Consider the following 19211-nt stretch of genomic DNA (forward strand, 5'->3'; position numbering starts at 1 on the left):
ACCTTCGTCAGGCAGCCTCTGTAGACATTTTTAAAGCTCAGCTCAAGACCCACTTCTACAACATTGCCTTTAATTGATCTTTTATTTTTTATTTTTCATGTCCTCACTGTACTGCATTACTGCTTGTTTTTTTAATGTCGTTGCCTTGCTTTTCTTTTATTCTCCATTGTTCTGTAAAGCACTTTGAGCTGCATTTCATGTCATGAAAGGTGCTATACAAATAAAGTTTTATTATTATTATTATTATTATTTACACCGATTGCTCCATCACCTCTCTTATGCTGTGTAATGTGTTGGCATGCTCTGAATGAAGAAATAACACTAATACCATATGTCATATTAACCATGTTTATTAAAACGGTTTTAGAATAACACAGATTGCTCCAGGACCAGGACCTTACTCTTCCAATGCTGATCATGTTTAGCGCATGTACGAATTAAGCAATATCGGCAAGTTAGCTGACGCGCGACGGGGTGTTTTAAAAATAATAATGTGTTTGTTTGACACATGCTGCATGGACGCGTCACCATGGCAACCAATGTCGCCGTCGCCGGAGGCTGTTTGCTTAACGATTTTGACAGCTACGGCGTGGGCGTCATAGTAGGCCGTACTATAGGCCGTACTTCCGTGTAGCGGAGCCGTCCTGAAAACAGTCATTGCTTAAAGTCCCTATTATTAAATAAGACACTTCCTACTGAGAGTGCAGATTTTATTCTCTTTATATGTTCTCTTTGAATCTGCACACACCTGAACCTTTAAAAGACTGTCTGAGTTGAGCGAGCCTTTTCCCTTGAAGTGAATTATTAAATGATCTAACATTAACAAAATATTACTTCAGAAAACAGCCAGGATAAGCTCCAAAGAACAAGTCCATCTAGGCCAGTAGCCATGGATCAGTCGTGAGCCTTCTCTGGTTTGTGACTCCACACAGGTTTGCGTTTCTCTATGAATGCCCGGATACCTTCCTGGCCGTCTGTGAGAGCTAGGTTGTCCACCATGACTTTAGAGGCCGTGGCGTACGCGGCATCTCGTCCTTGTGCCATTTGTCTGATGGGCAAGAGCACATTGTCAGAACATTAAACTAACAACACCTGCTTTAGGTATATCACTGATCATAGACAAAAACAGCTCCTTATTCCAAACCAGAGCTCTCGCACCTTTGGAAAGTAGCCTTCCCAAGCGCTACAACAGGTCGGCTGGCCTGACACACGCGCTGGGCGATCGCTAACGTCTCCTCCTCCAGACGTTCCTCTGGCACAACCTTACTGACCAGGCCATGCAGCAAAGCATCGTGGGCTGAAATCGGTGTTCCAGTGAACAGCATCTCCATTGCAACCTGGAACAATTGACATTCATGAGTTATGTGACAAATGTCGAACTTCACAGTACGTCTAACTGCAATTGATGCAATTGTAACAATATGATTATGTTTTTTCCACACAGACCTATTGAGAACAGAACAGAACACCAGAACAGCCGAGATGACATGTTTGACATGGTGTAAGCAGCTAAAACGTTCTTTTACCGTACATTCCGAGCGTATGAGAGACTGAAACGGCAATGGACCGGCGGTTACAGGATGGAGTTTATCAGAGCTCTTTCAAGAGTGATGCCATCAATGACAGCTCTTTCCTGAGCTGCAATGTACAGTATGTTCAGGTACTGTACAGCAGTGGTTCCCAAAGTGGGGTCCGGGGACCCCTAGGGGTCCTTGAGGAAGTTCCAGGGGGTCCCCAGCTAAATGATAAGTTTGGAATCAAATGGACCCTTGTGGGTCTGTAACTCCGAGTGTACAAATGGAAACAAATGGACCCTAACAGGTCCATTCCACACTGTCAGAGTTCAATTAACGTTGATTTTACAATACAAATCGGGGTCTCAGAGATAGAAATGCCATTAAATGGGGGTTCGTAGCCTGTTGCATATCAAACTGGGGGTCCTTGAAATGAAAATGGTTGAAAATCACTGCTAGAGCTGCAAAAATCTTCTTATGGGGGTCCTTGGCATATATTTTCAAATGGGGATCGGCAGGTTGATGAGTGTCATTTTGGGGGTCCTTGACAGGAACAAGTTTGGGAACCAATGCTGTACAGGGCTTGACCTTAACGTTTTGAGGCACTTGTCCTTTGCACAAGTACATTTCCCATTCACTTGTCCGGGCACAAAAGTCACTTGTCAAGAGCACGAGCACACTCATTTTAAATCAACTAGCCTAACTGTAAGTTGGTTTTGGTGAATACATGTTATATTAGATGAATATTCTCAGTTTACAAGTTAATAGCCCTAGAATGTCTGTGATATTACATACATTTCATGTATTACAAACAAATACACAGCCATAAATTGGTCCTATCCGCACATGGTTACTATACTGACCTCATCGGCATTTAAACTTGTAGCACTCACCCAATAATTCATTTCTAAGACCTAATTGCTAGGATCTGGAGTCGTTTTGGGGACTAGTTTTGTATTCATTTGAAAGTTCTGGCAGAAAACATGTATTTAGTCAAATATCTCAACTTTTCCATGAGCTATACACAGGCGACATTCTCTCCGGAGAGGGACCTGGGGCCCAGAATGAGTGCAGGACTGAACATATCAAAACTTCCTTTAGGGAGCACAAATGTATGGGGGACACAATATAGGTTGTGTACCGTAATCACTTACCCCACACCAAGCGCAACACAGACACCTGTCAATTGTGTGCCCCATACGTTTGTGCTTTCCAAACATCAACTGTTCCCAAAGAATGTTTTTATATTTTCAGTCCAGCATTTCTACCTGGAAAAGTGGGAATATTTCACTTAAACACATGTTTTCTGTCAGAACATTCGAATGAATATTAAACTAGAGGACAACATCTGACTCCAAGTCTTCGGAATTAATTACTGTGTGAGTAGGCACACAGTGCTACAATTTAAAATGCTGACATGGTCAGTCTGCTAACCGTGCGTGGATAGGACTGATCTATGGCTGTGTGTTTGGAATACATAAAATATATGTAAGACATTCTAGCGCTATTACAATCAGAGCCGGATTAACAATGGAACTAGGTGGAGCTTAAGCGCCAGGGCCCGAAGCTTGCAGGGCCTGGTACGAGACTATATGTACAGCTGTTTCTTCTTTCGAAAAATATAACGCAACATAGGAACCCCCGCTAGTGTTTTTGGTCTTCTCTGAGAGTTTCTGTAGCAGTTTTCTGGAAGGGGGGGGGGCAGTTGGTTTGGGGGGGTTCCCCATGGCTGCGCGTCGCTTCCACCTCTGACAGAGGGGAAGCGAGTAAGCGACGCCGTCAAAAGCCCCCTTGCTCAGGAAGGCCCCCTCACTCAGACGGACCAAGTTGCGACAATAACATACAGCCTATGTAAAGAGGAATATAAACAAGACCTTGGCGCAAAACTTCATATTTACCCTGCTCTAATGCAACAAAAGTGTGTTCTTACATCCTCCATTTCACTCGTGAGTAAATTAATTTAATTGCTATTATTATGAAAGTTTTCAGTGACGTTGGACCCACAGGTTGCATTGTCGTCAATAATTAATCTGTCTTTAAAACGTTCTATATAGCATATTGGCATTGTCTGTTGGTGCACACTGTTATATGGACCATGTAACAACATGGTCAACAGCACTGTTTGCAAATGTAGCTACATTTGTTGGCCACAAAGACAATTTAGACAAAACATGCTGCTGCCTGCTAATGGAGCTTGTAGATATAGGCTAATTATTTTTCGGGGAAATTGCAGATAGTTTAGCAGAGACTGAAGTTGGAAAGGCTGTGCGCAGTGCCTGCTGGCTGCTGTGTCTTGTGTCAGCGGGCAGCGCAGGCAGAAGTGGATATGCGCTAAACGCATGCATGTTAATTAATTCATTAATTAATTGGCTGAATCAGTAGGGGCCTTTTGGTGAAGCGCCAGGGCCTTGAGAGGGGTTAATCCGTCACTGATTACAATATTGGAAAGATGATATTAGGAAAGACAATATTGTTGGCTGCTAGGAACGCCACGGGAAAATGTGAAACCAAGAGTCACTTGTCCAACGGACAATTCAAATGTTAATGCACTTGTCCGGAAAAGATACTTGTCCCGGACAAGCCTTATATGTCAAGCCCTGCTTGTATACCTTCCTTGGCACAGCTCTTCCGATGGCTACGGCTGGCGTGGAGCAGAACAGACCCACATTCACGCCTGGGGTGGCAAAGGTGGACTTCTCTGTCACCACAGCAATGTCACAGCTGGCTACTAGCTGGCAGCCTGCCGCCGTGGCTACGCCGTTCACCATCGCTATGACAGGCACGGGTATGTCTTGTATGAGGGTCATGACCTGAAAAACAGGGGGAAGGGGGGGGGGGTTAACTTACTGCAGTGGTTAACATAGAGGGACATTGAGGTTGCAGCTGTAGGGAAAGCTTGGCCGCAATTTGCAACACTAGATTTATTTTTATGATGGCGTGATTCTTTTTCCAAGTGTTGGAGTTTGGAAGCGCTTGCCGAAGTAACTGAAAGGCCCTGAGTACCACCTGTTTCGAATTTTCGCATAATGGGGGAGGCAGCAGCACGACCCGTTAATACAAACGAGCGCTATCAAACTCCAACACTTTAATAGAAAAAATGATCACAGCATGGAATTTCTTGACAGAAGGTAGCTCATTACATGTCTACGTGGATGTTTATGAAACAAACGTTTTGCAGTTTCAAAGAGGATAATTCAAGCTTTCCCTACAGCTACAATGTTGGTGAGTTTAACATTGTTTTATACAAGCAGACCGGAAATGCAATTTGGATCAATGGAATGTCAATAGAGGGTATTGCAACTCTGGATTCATCCCATTATTTTAAAATAATGTGTTGCATTTTGCTGCAAATTTGCGGCTAGGGAAAGCTTGAATGATCCTCTTTCAAACTGCAAAGCGTTTGTTTCATAAACATCCACCATAGAAATGTTATGAGCTACTTTCTGTCAGAAATTCCATGCTGTGGTCATGCTTCTGCCTCCCGCATCATGTGAAAATTCCAAACAGGTGCTCCGCAGGGTCGACAGAATGTAGCTCATAACATGTCTACGGTGGATTTTTATGAAACAAACAATTTGCAGTTTGAAATAGTATAATTCAATTACAACTGCAATGTTGGTGAGTTTAACGTCGTTTAATACAAACAGATCTGAAATGCAATTTGGATCAATTGGATCATATCAATGGAGGGTATTGCAACTCTAGATTCATCCCATTGTAAGAAAGAAAAATCTAGTGTTGCAAATTGTGGCTACAGAGAGACTAACCTGCGAACAGGCCTGAAACACCTGTGTGTGGTATTCTCTACCCTGTGCTGAGGTCAGCTCCTTCAGGTCATGTCCAGACGAAAACACTGGTCCCTTTGCTATGACACATGGATTAAAATGTTGGTTAGCGTCCATCTATTCTTGACCCCACCACACACACAATTTACTAGCAGTCAAAATGGCTTTCAAGTCATGTGAATATGATCGCAATAACAACCCCTGCTGAAGTATCGCTGATCATAGACAAAACCGTTAACTATAGTCTGGCAGCCGACAGGCTTCTTTTGTTTAAAGTGGGAAATTTGGTATAGGCCCTAGTCTTTTTTTATTGGCCTAAAATATTGTCTATATATACATTCATGAATCCACTTGTTGACCGGCTGTTAGTATTGGGCTTGGGCAATCTTTTTTATAGGGGTTTCTTGTGACCCTACCATTAGCCATCCTATGACCCGTCCACCTCGGCAGCCGGACTACTAGTACATTATTCAAAAACAGAGCTCGCACCTTTGGAAAGTAGCTGCGGACTGCTGCAATTCGAAACTGGCCCCGTAAAATCTGAATACCCCCCACCCCTTTCCCCTCACCGTTTTTTTTCTCCTCCTTTTATGTGTTTCCTGTTTTGATTATATAGAATTGTAAACAAATTGAATGCTTTATGGTGTCGTCCACAATTAACAGTTTTTGTATTGAGTTGTGCTTGAAATGTAATGTAATTCTCCAAACTGTTAATACATACTTCAATCAAGCAAGCTTATATTTCCATACCTTACCTGATATGATTATGACCCTTAGGTCATTGCTGTCAACATCGTTTATAATGTTCTCTGTTAGGGATTGTAACATGGACAAGGACAGGGCATTCCTCTTTCGTGGATTATTGAGTATGATTCTCCTGGTAAGATAATACATCTTTTTAATTGTTATGAAGTTTAGTTGTAGGCTACAAACGACATCGTAAAACTTGAGAAATTTAGAATATAATTGTCAAATAGCCTACAATCTGTGAATATTAATAATAATAATAATAATAATAAACTTTATTTATAAAGCGCTTTTCGAAAATAATGTTTACAAAGTGCTTTACAGTGTCAAAGGATAACCAACAACAATCAAATGAAATGCATACAATAGACAGGAGTAGGCTATAAGACAATAACAGAACCAAAGAAGATAATGATGCGGAAGACTAATCAATCAAGCCCAAGTCGCCATGCAATAATTCTTATGAAACAAACAGTCAGTACACAAGTGTACACTAACACTACATGTTACTGTGCAGACACGTGCTGAGGAGGAGCACTATATGACACAAAGCCATTAAAACACGTTCGACCTTATTCCATTGTGTTGCTGGCTGACAGTGAGCGGCTCCGTCTGAGCTTGTTGTGTGCATAATAAACGTGCCCCAGACAAACGTGTCAGCTTGCTCAGTTGAACGAGGCCGGACGACGCTCTGCACAGCAGGTTTCGTGCCATTTTGTTTGTCCTCCTGTCTTGTCTTGTAGTAGTGTAGTCAGTGTGCAACCTGCTTCTGAGTCTGACTGTGTACTGTAAAGTGTAACCTACTAGTGTAATGTGTAAACCGTGGACTTTGGATCCATGTTTGGATCAAGTCACGTGACATGTAGAGAACACTTCCGGGTTGTACACGCCAAATTCTCGTCCACTCGCTCTGTCGCTCACTCACAATCGGTCACTCCAGCATGGCGGTGTTGCGGTGAAATTTGTGACCTGACGAAATAATTTACCATCTTGTGGACTTCTTCACATGATAACTTACATGGAGGTGTTTAAATAAGTGGCCTAAATACAGCTAGGTTGAACTCTGCTAATAAACAAAATTATTTACGTTCGGACATTAATGACACTGACACTAAGCAGGGACGGATTAACCCCCCGAGGGCCCCTGGGCCGGTAATTTTTGCAGGGCCCCCATAGCGCGCGTGCGCGCAAAATTTTGGTGTTTTTCCGTGTTTTTATCATCTTTTTGACCTAAATTTAACAAAATCAATGGCCAATGAAGGGCCCCAGGAGCCCTTTTCAGGGCGTCAAACCTAGTACCTGACGGTCCAATTTCCCTGAAGGGCCCCTGAGAGCCAAGGGCCCCTGGGCCACGGCCGCACTGGCCCAATGGCTAATTTGTCCCTGACACTAAGTGAATGTGATGTCATGTCAACACGATTGTAACATATTTCAGCAGGTCACCAATTTCACCGTAACACCGCCCTTGCTGGAGTGACCATAGAGAAAGTGAGCGACTCAGCGAGTGGCCGAGATTTGTATCGTTGGAAACCAGCTTGTGGTAAATGCCATAGGGTAAACGCCTACCTGAGAAGCCTATCACAAATTAATAGCATGTTTTCTCACTTATTTTCTCAGTCACTTTCCAGTCCATTGTAGTGAATGAATACTTAATAACCCCTAGGATGTAAATAACTACATTAAACAAAAAGGGGTACGATTGTGCGAACCTATTATTTTGTAAATGCATACGGTTAACTTACAACCCAGTTAGAACTATGGAAGGCATATTCTTGGACACTAGATGGAGCTATAGCTTCAGCTCAGCTGTGCGTGCATACATTTGTGTGGATCAGACGTGCTGCAAAATTGCAACTTAAACAATAAACGAATAAAGATATTGGCCTACACGGAATTTGTATTACTATTTTAGGCCAAAAATAGGCTACTATTTTCAAACATATTGGACACATGATTGATCGGTCGTGATATATTCAAATCTTCAATTTACATTAAAATTAAAACTCTATAGTGTGTGTGTGTGTGTGTGCGTGCGTGCGTGTGCCTGCAGTGCACAGGTTTAGCTACTTTTTACTAGGCCAATAGGCTATAGGGGAGAACGGATGAGATAACCATTGCATTTCTTTCTTGTGAAATATTTTCAAGTGGGAGTGTATTGTGTTCTACATTGTGTCTTTGTGTGCGTGATCATGTCATCTTTCTATGTCGTTTTTCATGGTTTTCAATTTAGAGTCATAGGCCTATGCTCTCCTAATTTTTTTTTATATTCTGCAAAAGTGAAACTTTCATATATTCTCAATTCAATTCAATATTTAAAACCTTTTTTGTTTTAATTTAGATAATTATGACATAGGCCTACAGCTGAAAATCAAACAATCCTATCTCAAAATATTAGAATATTTTATGAGACCAAAAATAAAAACAATGTTTTTTTAATCCAGAAATGTCGACCAGATGAAAAATATATTAATGTATGCAGTCAATACGTCTGGGCTACTTCTGAACCAATTATTTCATCAATGGGGCGTGGCATGGAGGGGATCAGCCTGTGGCACTGTTGGTGTTATGGAAGCCCAGATTTGCTTTGATAGCCGTAAATGAATTTGTATTGTTGAATCTTATGTCTCATACCTTCCTCTTGACAATACAACCTAGATTCTCCATGGGTTTCAAGTCAAGACAGTTGGTCGGTCAGGTACAACGCATCAAGTGTCCTAAAATATCCTGATAGATGGCTGTGGCCATAGCCACTTGCCCAAATGTACCCAAATATGCTGACCATTTGTGATGGCCGTTTTTAGCCCAAGGAGTGTTTTTCGTGCTAAACTACTGCTTGGAATGGATTCAGAATCATGAAAAACCCCTAGTTTGACACGTCACATGCTACTTAAAGCATAATGAAATTTAGAACATTTTGCCTTATAGCCTATTGGTTGTTGATGGTACCCCAACTTTCAGCAGCTGTCAAAAATTCCCTTAGGGTGGTTGAATAGAAACCAATGTGGGATATGTTAGTAGACACATTTACAAACACATTGGTGAAGAAAATTCTTGGTAAGAAATGTATTCCCAGATTTGACATTATTCTGATAATATTCCCTGACTATCAGTGTTTACAGGAATGTACAATCTGGAGCATGTTCATACTGTAGCTACAGTCAATTTGGCACCGTGGGGAGAGATAAGTGTTGGGAGCTCCACAAACAAAACAAAACAATTGTTCACAGTCAACAAAATTGTCTGGGAACAATTGTTTCTTGAGCGAAAAAATGATATTTAGCAATATCTAGTTTTGTGATATAGGACCCTGATTACAACTGATGTCTTGTAATATCAGTTTAGCATAGTTTAGGAAAATGAACAATTAACTTTTCTGTGGTATACTATTAACGTAATATTACGGCCTTGTATGCTTGTTTTTCTTTTGTCATAGGTTTAGTACTGTTATTCATGCACCGTTGGTATTTATATGCATTATGGAGAATCCCCCCAACCTAGTTTTTCACAACGCATGTACATCTGTGTGACAAACATCTTGGGCTCGATTCACTACGCTGTTTACATCCATATTATTGGTGTAAAGGAATTTTCAGTGAATTTAGCGGAGAGTCACTCTTTCTCAAGTCTGCTCGGAAGCAGACTTACATGGGACCAAAGCTTGCTGTATGTCATTAGAATGCCTTATTCTAGACTACTAATGTAGGAAGTTTGTAAAAGTCCTTTACACCCAAAATAAACAGCCTTAGTGAATTGGTCCCCTTGAATCTTGAATAGATGCACGGATTCATTTACACCCCAAGTCGTTTTATTAGGCAAAGTATCCGAATGGATTGAAATTAGTCATTTAACATAACAAAATCATAACTTGTAATGGAATGTGAATGTACGGAACAGTACGGCAATACTGTTTGAGAAAGATAGAAACTTTATCAAAACAAGCAGAAAAATTATGGAATGTAGCTAAAGGTGTGATTGCAGTACTGTGTATTTAATTAAGACTTCAGTGGAAGTGGCAATACTGAACGGTCAGTATAACTGCGATGAGAGAAGTGAACTCAATATTGATACACGGTATTGAAACACTGGTTTAAACTAGGGATGTTATCGTTAATTGTTAATCGCCGTTAATTAGTCTGATAAACTTAACAGTTAATAACTAATCGTAATTAATCGAAAATGATGCGGTTCTATCATTGGGTGGTTTTCTGTGGATGTAATGCCGTCTGCGTGAGCGTTTGGCCGAGGAGCGCACATACAAAGATGCCATTGCCTGGCCCGGCCTGTATCGTCAATGGTCAAATAAATATTTGATTAAGGAATATTAATATGCCTTTTTTGTATTTCTGTATATCAGCAAAATGTAGATTTGTATGTTAGACATTGAGGGAAATTAAGATTCTCAGATTTCTTTTTTTTACTGCGCTTGTCAACTAACCGGTTAATCGATCGATAAGCTTATCAAAATTTAATTAACTATTAATGCATTAATCGATAATTCACATCCCTAGTTTAAACCCTTCTCTGGCTGTGGACCAACTACTGCATGTGCTGAAAACTCACTGGTGCACGAATAGTATAAAATGTGTCTTGGTTTTTCAGTCTGTCGGAGGAAACCGGATTTGAAAACCATTGAATGAAACCCAAAAAGTATTTCACAAGTCCTCACTAGGTGGCACACACAAGTCCTTGAGTCTACAGACAGGAATGGAGATTCAGTAAAATAATTACACTGGCCTCAGGTACACACACACATACAGTACACACACCATGTAATGTACTTCATGGGGTAAAGAAAAATGAATTGCACATAAAAAAATAAAAATAGAAATCACTGAAACTGAGCAGAGTACTCTCAATGGAAAAACAATCCCCAATTTCCAAAAAAAACGACTCTCTACAATGGAGTTATAACTTACAGTGCTTCAGTTGTCACCATTTCTAATTAAATTATTTCCTCTCTTTGAAAAATAAGATATTCATGAGCATGAGGGAAAAAAAACAACCTCTAATGTAGATATTTGGAATTAACATAAGATACAAAAATAAAGATGGAATAAAGAAAACAAATCACTGAGTTTGTTTGCAGGAGAATCACCGGCCTGCTATTGATAAAGTCAAATATTTGCTGTACATTTCAGACTCTAAATTGTGTGTGTATGTGTGTGTGTTTATATATTTACACATCTGTGTACACACATATATACACACACACACATGCATTATATATATATATATATATATATATATATATATATACTGTATAATAATTTTACATCCAAAAATAAAATAAAATCTTCAGTCAGTATTTTTCTTTTAAAGTGATCAGTATAAACGTCAGAAGCTGGTGTGTCCTGCAACGTCACGATGCATTCAGACAGTCAGAAGGTCAGTATTTCACACGTAAAGCACAAGGAAACAAAAGGAAACAGAACCAAAACAAGGCTCCTAACAACGCTAGGACTACTGCTTTGCCTTTGCCACAGTGTCAGTGACTACCAGTCAGTATTTTCAGTGTCTCTTCACGCCTCCGTTGCCGCGTCTCATCAGAGCAACATAGACTCCTGCATGGCGAACGCCTCCTGTGCATGTCTGTAGTGTGGTCCTCCAAACAGCTGGGCAGTCTGGAGCTGCTGCTGCCTTATGACGGGCTGCTGCTCCTGTGTCCTGTGGTGAAGCAGGCGCTCGGGATCCGAGGGGAAAGTGAACTCTTGGACGGGAGACATCTGGGCCTTCTGGAAGCTGGGCGACCGGGGAACCCCCCCTGCTGCAGGGGAGCGAGGTGGCAACTCGCCCTCCAGAGCCCAAGGCTGTCCGTCGGGGGCCCGCAGCGCTGGCCCCTCCAGAGCCCATGGCTGTCCGTGGGGGGCCCGCCGTGCTGGCCCCTCCGCTGGCACGTAGTTCTGCCTGTGCCCCCCCTCATACCTGTAGTCTGCCTGAGGGTAGACCTGCGTGGCAGAGGCGGTGAGTCGAGTGGGCTGTCGCAAGTACACGGGGGTCGTTGTGCTGCTGCTGGGGCTTTCCAGCTGTAGGACGCGATCCAGGCCAGGCCCTGCGGGGTTCCGGAGTTCATGGGCGGTGATCAGCGGCTGCCTGCGGTAGGTGGCGAACGAGTTGTTCACGAGGGCCTTTTCTGGGGAGAGACTGTTGGGATGGCGCTCAGTGGTGGCGTACGCCCTGTCCCCATATGAGACACCCGATGACGGAGGTGGAACTCGGGAGGGTGGGGCGTAGTGTCTCTCCTCTCCTCTGTGCTCCAGACTTACACTGTAGTTGGGATGGTACAGAGGCATCATGGTGGGCCCGCCGGGGGAGTACTGCTGGGGAGGGGTGTGGTACTGCCCATGGACGCTGGGGTAGGTGGGATGGAGCCCCGCTGGACTGTTCAGGGACAGCGGAGGAGGGATAGCCTGCTTGGGAAACCGAGGCCCCGTCGCCACGGAGACCAGGCTCCCCGCCAGGCTGGGCGTGCGGCTCGGGCTGAGCTGCCGGAGGGACGGCGGCGTGCTGAACGAGGTCTCGCTGCTGCGAGGGGTCCTCATCCTGGAAGGCGGTCTCTCCAGCTCCAGGACCTCAAAGTCCTGTTCGGGCAGTCCCGGTACGTTGTCGTACTGGGACGCGTTGGAGCCGCGGTCAGAGCCAGGCACGAAGCCCCTGGACCGGGGCCGCCGGTGGGGCAGCGCGGACTCGTCCGGGCCGGAGCCGGCCGGCGAGGCACCTCGGCTCAGCTGGGTCTCGCGTGCCGCCGCCGCCTTGACCGCCTCCAGTTTGGTGTCGGAGGGCTTGACCCAGCGCGGCGTGATGTCCCTTCGGGAGCTGGAGGCCGCGTTGGAGTTGTGGTTAGCGGTGGCGTGGCTCTGAGACCTCACTCCTCCTTCCACCTGTGCGGGAGGAGCGGGCCCCGGGGACGGAGTCGCCACCCTCTCGGGAGTCGCGATCGACGCCGAAGGCTGCTTCCGGGGGTCGGCGCCGATCTCCCCCGACCCTCTGGAGCGAGCGTCCTTCTTCTTCAGCTTGTCCAGGGAGTCCCTGCGCGCCCGACTCGGGGGCCGGCTGCCATCTCGCTGGCGCTGTTCCGGCAGGGGGCTCGGGTCCCTCGGAGGCTCGGCCGGCTGAGCGTGACTCTGACCGTTGGCCACGTGATTCACCGCCACGGCCGCCGGCTCAGGAGGTAGCTGGCCAAGCGGCTTCTTGGGAAGCTCTTCCTCTTTACCTGTTCCGGGGGAAACAGAGGACAGCGTTTAGTGGGACAAAGACGTAGAAACTATAGAAAAGATTAATATGCTGTAGAGCGTTTTTGGTTTTTGTGTCACATCAGATGAGAATTCACAACAGGTACAGTACATGGAATCATGCAACACCACTGCCATAGGGAGGTAGAACATAAAGGAGAATTACATTCATGACCACAGAATCACATTTCCACAGGCGAGGAAATTAGGACATAAACAAAAAACGGAAATTGTGTTTAATATTAGTTCCCAGCTCGCTGGCAGTGCTCAATTACGTGCTACTGAAATGAGCAGCCTCTGAAGTTAAAAGTCTCACTCTAGTCTATTCCATCAAACCGTCTTTCATACAGAAATACCTCTTGATTAATAAAATGTAGTTATACTGTGCCCCTTAAATATAACCATTCCAAAACTTGACAAGACAAATAATGCATGTGATTCCAAAAGATCTGTACATATGTATTTACCCCACTCACTCCAATTTACTGTATTACAAAATGATATACAGTTGACAAAAAACATGTACAATACGCAGACAGGAGGTGACAGTACTGGATGTGTTGAGGAGACTGTAAGGGAAAGAGTGTTCTATGATCACCATGGTGACATGACGCCAGCCCGAGGACACACAGCAGCTGGAGGAAAAGGAAGTGGTGTGGGTGTGACCCGGGAAGACAACTTATTGGCACTAAATCCACAAACTAAAATGTCTGCCCATTTTGGTCTGTAGTAGGGGTTGGGTACAGGACGCCATGTTCACCCATCGAGAACCAAAGCTTCCCAACTACGAGACCCGTAGACGTCTACTAAATTGTCGGCGCTAAATAATTCTGATTAACAAACGCGACGACATGGTAAAACGGGGGGGAAAAAATAAATGCCAGCAGATTCAGTGGCGTCTGGCTTTTGTGGCAGCAGATGGTTAAAAAGATGGGCTTCTAGGTCTCTAGGAGCCTCCAGTGTTGTAAAACAAAAAGTGGCTCATTATCTTGTCAGTGAACAGGCAGAGAATATTGCTCTCTTACCGTCATGGCTTCTGTCAGGTTCTGAACAACAGAAATGCTTCAACTCTGGAACACGTGTCAGATCTATTGTGTAGACATGTGTAGTAATAAAGGTGACTATTGTCCGACAACTATTCAACGATTTTGCTTTGCATTTTTTTGAGCATGTGAGCAAAAAGAAAACAGACCAGACCAGACAAAAAGAAAGAACGTAAAGAGGGAAGCCAACCATTGCAAGACTTCATGTAAGAAATAAAGCAGCGCAACTGAACTTATAGTTCAAACGTCAGCAGGAAGAAAAAACTACTATCAGACAACTATTTCAGTGACAAAACCCCAGTGCTGTTGGACAGACAGGCGGACAGACAGACGGACGGACGGACTGAGGGACAAGATGGACAACAAGATGGAGAGAGGGAAGACCAGTCAGGATTTGCCCACCGGTTACTGTTGTAGGAGGGGATGTGGGCATCGCTCACAGACACACTTTTGACGGCTGACATCGTTTGAAAAAAGAGGGAGAGATAGGAAATTAAGCAAGAGACAGAGAGAGAGAGCAAGTCATCAGATCTGATATTACTAACGTAACTACGAACGGCACAAAGCAATAGCAAGAAAGTCTGTGTGCCCCCTACTGTGCTGTATGTGGCAGTGCACGTGGATGAATACAGGTGTGTCAAGTGTTACCTTCTCTTGTCCTGTGTGACGAATTATTAGACTATCGTATGGTTGTGACAACATCGTGAGGGCTTTAAGCAACTAGTCGACTATTCAACTAGTCGACTAGTAAATCCACTAGTTGACCCTGTTGGTACTAGTTGACTAGTTAATAGGCCTCAAGATCAGCTAAATGTCACCAATGTACACAGTTTTTAAATGTACAAAACATGTTTTTTTCTTTACATAATAGGTAGGCTTGGTTAAACAACTAGACGACTAGTAAACTAAGCAACTAGTCAACTAGTAAAAATCACTAGAAGTGAAAGCCCTAAGTCGTGTGTGTGTGCGTGCACGCGTGTGTGTGCTAGTGTCGTGTGCGTGCGTGCGTGCGTGCGACAACAAAGGTCTGTACCTGGAGCAGCTAGCTCCAGCTTGGCCCTCCGGAGCTCCACCATTGACTGCTGTAACTGCTCGATCACAAAATCATCTTCCAGGAAGAAGTTTTTAGACAAAGAGACCTGCAGAAACTCTACCAGGTCCTCCATAGACAACTTCAGCAGGTGCTCTGTAAAAACCACGCACGCACGCACGCACGCGCACACACACACACACACACACACGCACGCACGCACGCACGCACGCACGCACGCACGCACGCACGCACGCACGCACGCACGCACGCACGCACGCACGCACGCACGCACGCACGCACGCACGCACGCACGCACGCACGCACGCACGCACGCACGCACGCACGCACACACACACACACACACACACACACACACACACACACACACACACACACACACACACACACACACACACACACACACACACACACACACACACACACACACACACACACACACACACACACACACACACACACACACACACACACACACACACACACACACACACAGGCACACTTAATACGTGCGACCAAGAATTGTGACAGTTATCCAAATTTTGACATTGATTTACATAAATATTTGTTGCGCTAAGAAACTTAATGTCGGTACATGGCTTGAGGCAAGACCTCAAATGCTGATTGATGATTTGCATCCTACAAGTTATGCACGACCATGTGTAAAATATCAATTCACCTTATTGACCTTGGACCATCCAATGACACCATGTGTCAGATATGTAGCTAGAGATTTAATCTAGGACATTTCATGGAGTTGTGATATTATGGTGACTGTAAGTGTATCACGTCATTGCGGACAGAGTGACACACTGTGCATTATGCTGACAGCACATAAGAAATACAGCTAGCTTCATTGCAATAGATTTGCAGATCAACTAATAGAGGCTCTCAAACTTTTTCATGTCAAGGACCCCCATTTGAAAACGTATGCCAGGGAGTCCCTGGCCCAACAGTGATTTTCAACCATTTTAATGGACCCCCAGATTTACATGCGTTAGGCTACGGACCCCTATTTAATGGCACTTCTATCTCTGGGATCCCAATGTATATTGTAAAAACAATGTTAATTTAAGAGTGTACAAATGAGAGTTACAGACCCACGAGGGTCCATTTGGAACTTCCTAACTATCCATTTAGCCGGAGACCCCCTGTAACTCCCTCAAGGACCCCTGGGGGTCCTCGCCCCGGACCCCACTTTGAGAACCACTGAACAAATACAATAGCCACAGTACTTGAGTTGCAATGAAAGAGGTTCTTGGTGAGGGAGATGTCTTACTCTTGTGCAGTTTGAGGACTGTGTAGGACATGGCGGTAAGCACTCTCTCTCCCTCCAAGATGTAAATATCCCAGATCCTGAGGGTCAGCGTGAAGGGCGTCTGACAGAGAAGAAAGAAAGACAAGCAAAGAGAAAAAAAAGTCATTGTATCAAATCTCTTGTGTCATTTATATTGTCGCTGTTGGGCAGAAACCAGGTATCTCCATTATTTCAAAATGTGAACCAATGAAAAGTATTATTATTATTATTATTATTTACTACAGTCCTACTAGACCCCAAGAAATTAGGATCTACTGAATGTGAAGGGGGAGGTGACAACCTCACATATTGAGCCTACGACACACAGTATGTGTTTACTGTTTGAGAGCAGACCAAAGACAAATTTCCACACGTGGACAATAAATGAAACTAACTAACATGGCAGCCCCCTAGTATCTCCCTCCATTCAGTAGATCCTGTGATATTTTGTGGCCAGATGTAATTTAACTTTTGAAGTCTCTAGTACTGTAGTAAATAATAAAAATGATCGCCATACATTTGTGTAAAAAAAAAAGAAAAAAATTAGCCCCATGTTCGAATGCCTCCGCCCCCCCCACACTGTCAACAATCGCTAAAATCTCTAAAACGAAAGAAAGCAGCAAATGAAAAAACACTTTATTTTAAAACACATAAAACACATCTTTTACTTTCTCTAATAACAACCTAAAACATGAACCTTGGTTGAAAAATAATAATATATATATATAATTTAAACTTTAAAGGTGTAGGGCAACGGAAATGGTGGACATTTTATTTTGAAGTTTTATCTTCAAACGCTGGCTCTGAAGTTTCTGAACCAATCAGAGCGTCCCATCCCTCCAGGCACGTGGATTTAGTTTGTAAACAAAGTGACAGGGAGACATGAGGACAAGTCAGCGGATTATTTCTAACCTATGCACAACCTATACATATTTTAGCGTGATGATTACGTTTAAAACAAGTTATACACTGTCTGGATGTCATCTTGAATGAGATTAAAAACAGAGTAGTTATTTGATCAAAACCAGCGGTGTGGAGGAGGAGAAGAAGCATGGGAAACAAACTGGTGAGCTCTACACGTCATCACGCAGCACGTTTGGTCTAAAAGTGTGAAAAAACATATTTTTCATTTCACTACGCCTTTAATAAAAACACTCACATGGATCACAGCCAACAGTAGAAATGTTACTCACTCTGTCCAGAAAGCACTGGAAGAACCACTTCATTGTGTACAGACTGGTGAACACCTCCTGGTTGTCCTGCAGTAACACACACAGTAGTATAGTTTAAGAACCTCCTCTTGCACTGTCATGCTAAAACCGCACCTTTCTAAACTAATTGCATTGTATACATGAAACATAGCCCCAATTGCACCTTCTTAAACTAAATGATGTTGTATATACAGTCTATGGAACATAACCTGCTGTGAAGCTGGTCACAAAAAGTTGACCTAACTTTGCTACTACAGGGAACAACATGCACATTGTTTGACTCTTTGATTGCCCTTACTTGCACTCTTTATTATTTGTTTGCTGTGCTTGCTGTGTTTTTGTTGTTTTGAATGTTACGCTATATATACCACTGCATTGTCTAAAGGAAGCCACACAAAAATAGGTTGTACATTTATGGGGGGGTAATTGCACCACTCAGTTCACACGTGTGTGATTTTTTATATGCAACTAATAAAGTAACTAAAGTTTTCAAATGATCGTAAAAGCCCAATATTTGCCTCTGAGATGTAGCGGAGTAGAAGTAAAAGTACTGAAAACTGTACTCCAGTAAAATAAAAAACACCTCAACATTTTACTTAGTACAGTACGTAAGTAAATGTACTGTATGTAAATGTACTGTTCTTCTGTATAATAAGAGCTGTGTCTAGTAGACAGCTGTATACTGTATATACAGTATACTGTACGTAAGCCTGCTTTAATCTGTACATCAAAGGCTGCTGCCAGCACACCATTCAGAGCTCCCATGCTAGTAGGCTTAGGACTGTCATGCACCTCGGTTGTGTATGCAGTGTGTGTGCGTGTGTGCGTGCGTGCGTGCGTGCGTGCGTGTGTGTGTGTGTGTGTGTCACTGTGCGTGCGTGCGTTGCCCTCACCAGGTGTTGCTTTAGTTTCGGCATCATCTTCTTAAGGATACGGTCGTGGTGCTCCTGGAATCGCATCAGCTTCGGAAAGCCAGGGATAAAAAACCCTGTCGGACAAGAGGATGGAGGGATGGAGAGAGAGAGAGAGAGAGAGAGGATGAGGAGGAGGTGCAGGTGTAGGAATGTGGGCGTGTGAGGTGCTTTAGGAAACGAGGTAAACGCTGCCAGCTGAGATCCCACAGCATTATCAATGGGAAAGTCTGCATCAGCTGCAATAATACGCTCTTGAAATGTGTACATTTAGTATATCTGAGTGTGTACAGTATGTGTGTAGTCTGTACAGTACACAGTTGTTGTAGGTGCCAGGTATAGAGGGTATGCGCATGCATAAAGTCAGTGGCAAAGTAATCTGAGTTCCCAGAAGTTTTATTTTTCGCCACTAGGGGGGCGAGA

At 43.7% G+C, this 19211-nt stretch overlaps 2 protein-coding genes across 2 annotated transcripts in view; both read right to left on the reverse strand.

Annotated features, from left to right (window-relative positions):
- Nucleotides 1-251: 251 nt before the first annotated feature.
- On the reverse strand, nucleotides 252-6892 carry LOC310853225 (enoyl-CoA hydratase domain-containing protein 3, mitochondrial-like). The gene is made up of 6 exons (XM_083757477.1): nucleotides 6618-6892; nucleotides 6055-6176; nucleotides 5282-5379; nucleotides 4124-4324; nucleotides 1159-1337; nucleotides 252-1048 (listed from the first exon to the last, which is right to left on the reverse strand). The coding sequence occupies exons 1-6, from the start codon at nucleotides 6758-6760 to the stop codon at nucleotides 895-897; spliced, it is 897 nt and encodes a 298-aa protein (XP_083613603.1). The 5' UTR covers nucleotides 6761-6892; the 3' UTR covers nucleotides 252-894.
- Nucleotides 6893-9094: 2202 nt separating this feature from the next.
- The window catches only part of usp6nl (USP6 N-terminal like), a 31622-nt gene continuing 21505 nt past the window's right edge, over nucleotides 9095-19211 (reverse strand). Inside the window, exons 8-12 of the mRNA XM_083758229.1 lie at nucleotides 18771-18865; nucleotides 17860-17925; nucleotides 16649-16748; nucleotides 15352-15504; nucleotides 9095-13256 (exon numbers count right to left, since the gene is read on the reverse strand). Of these exons, the coding sequence (XP_083614355.1) occupies nucleotides 11590-13256; nucleotides 15352-15504; nucleotides 16649-16748; nucleotides 17860-17925; nucleotides 18771-18865 (2081 nt within the window). The 3' untranslated portion in view covers nucleotides 9095-11589. The remainder of the gene's footprint in view (nucleotides 13257-15351; nucleotides 15505-16648; nucleotides 16749-17859; nucleotides 17926-18770; nucleotides 18866-19211) is intronic.

Source organism: Protomyctophum parallelum, assembly GCF_964188405.1.
Source record: "Protomyctophum parallelum genome assembly, chromosome: 22".
Taxonomy (NCBI): Eukaryota; Metazoa; Chordata; class Actinopteri; order Myctophiformes; family Myctophidae; genus Protomyctophum; species Protomyctophum parallelum.

Bases quoted from the DNA above. Each gene is read 5' to 3' on its own strand.
- LOC310853225 (XM_083757477.1), bottom strand. From the start codon at position 6,760: ATGGCACGAAACCTGCTGTGCAGAGCGTCGTCCGGCCTCGTTCAACTG. The intron at 6,177-6,617 runs GTCGAACGTGTT...TTATCTTACCAG, and splicing joins CAGCAACACAATGGAATAAG to GAGAATCATACTCAATAATC. The intron at 4,325-5,281 runs GTTAGTCTCTCT...CCTGTTTTTCAG, and splicing joins TGTTTCAGGCCTGTTCGCAG to GTCATGACCCTCATACAAGA.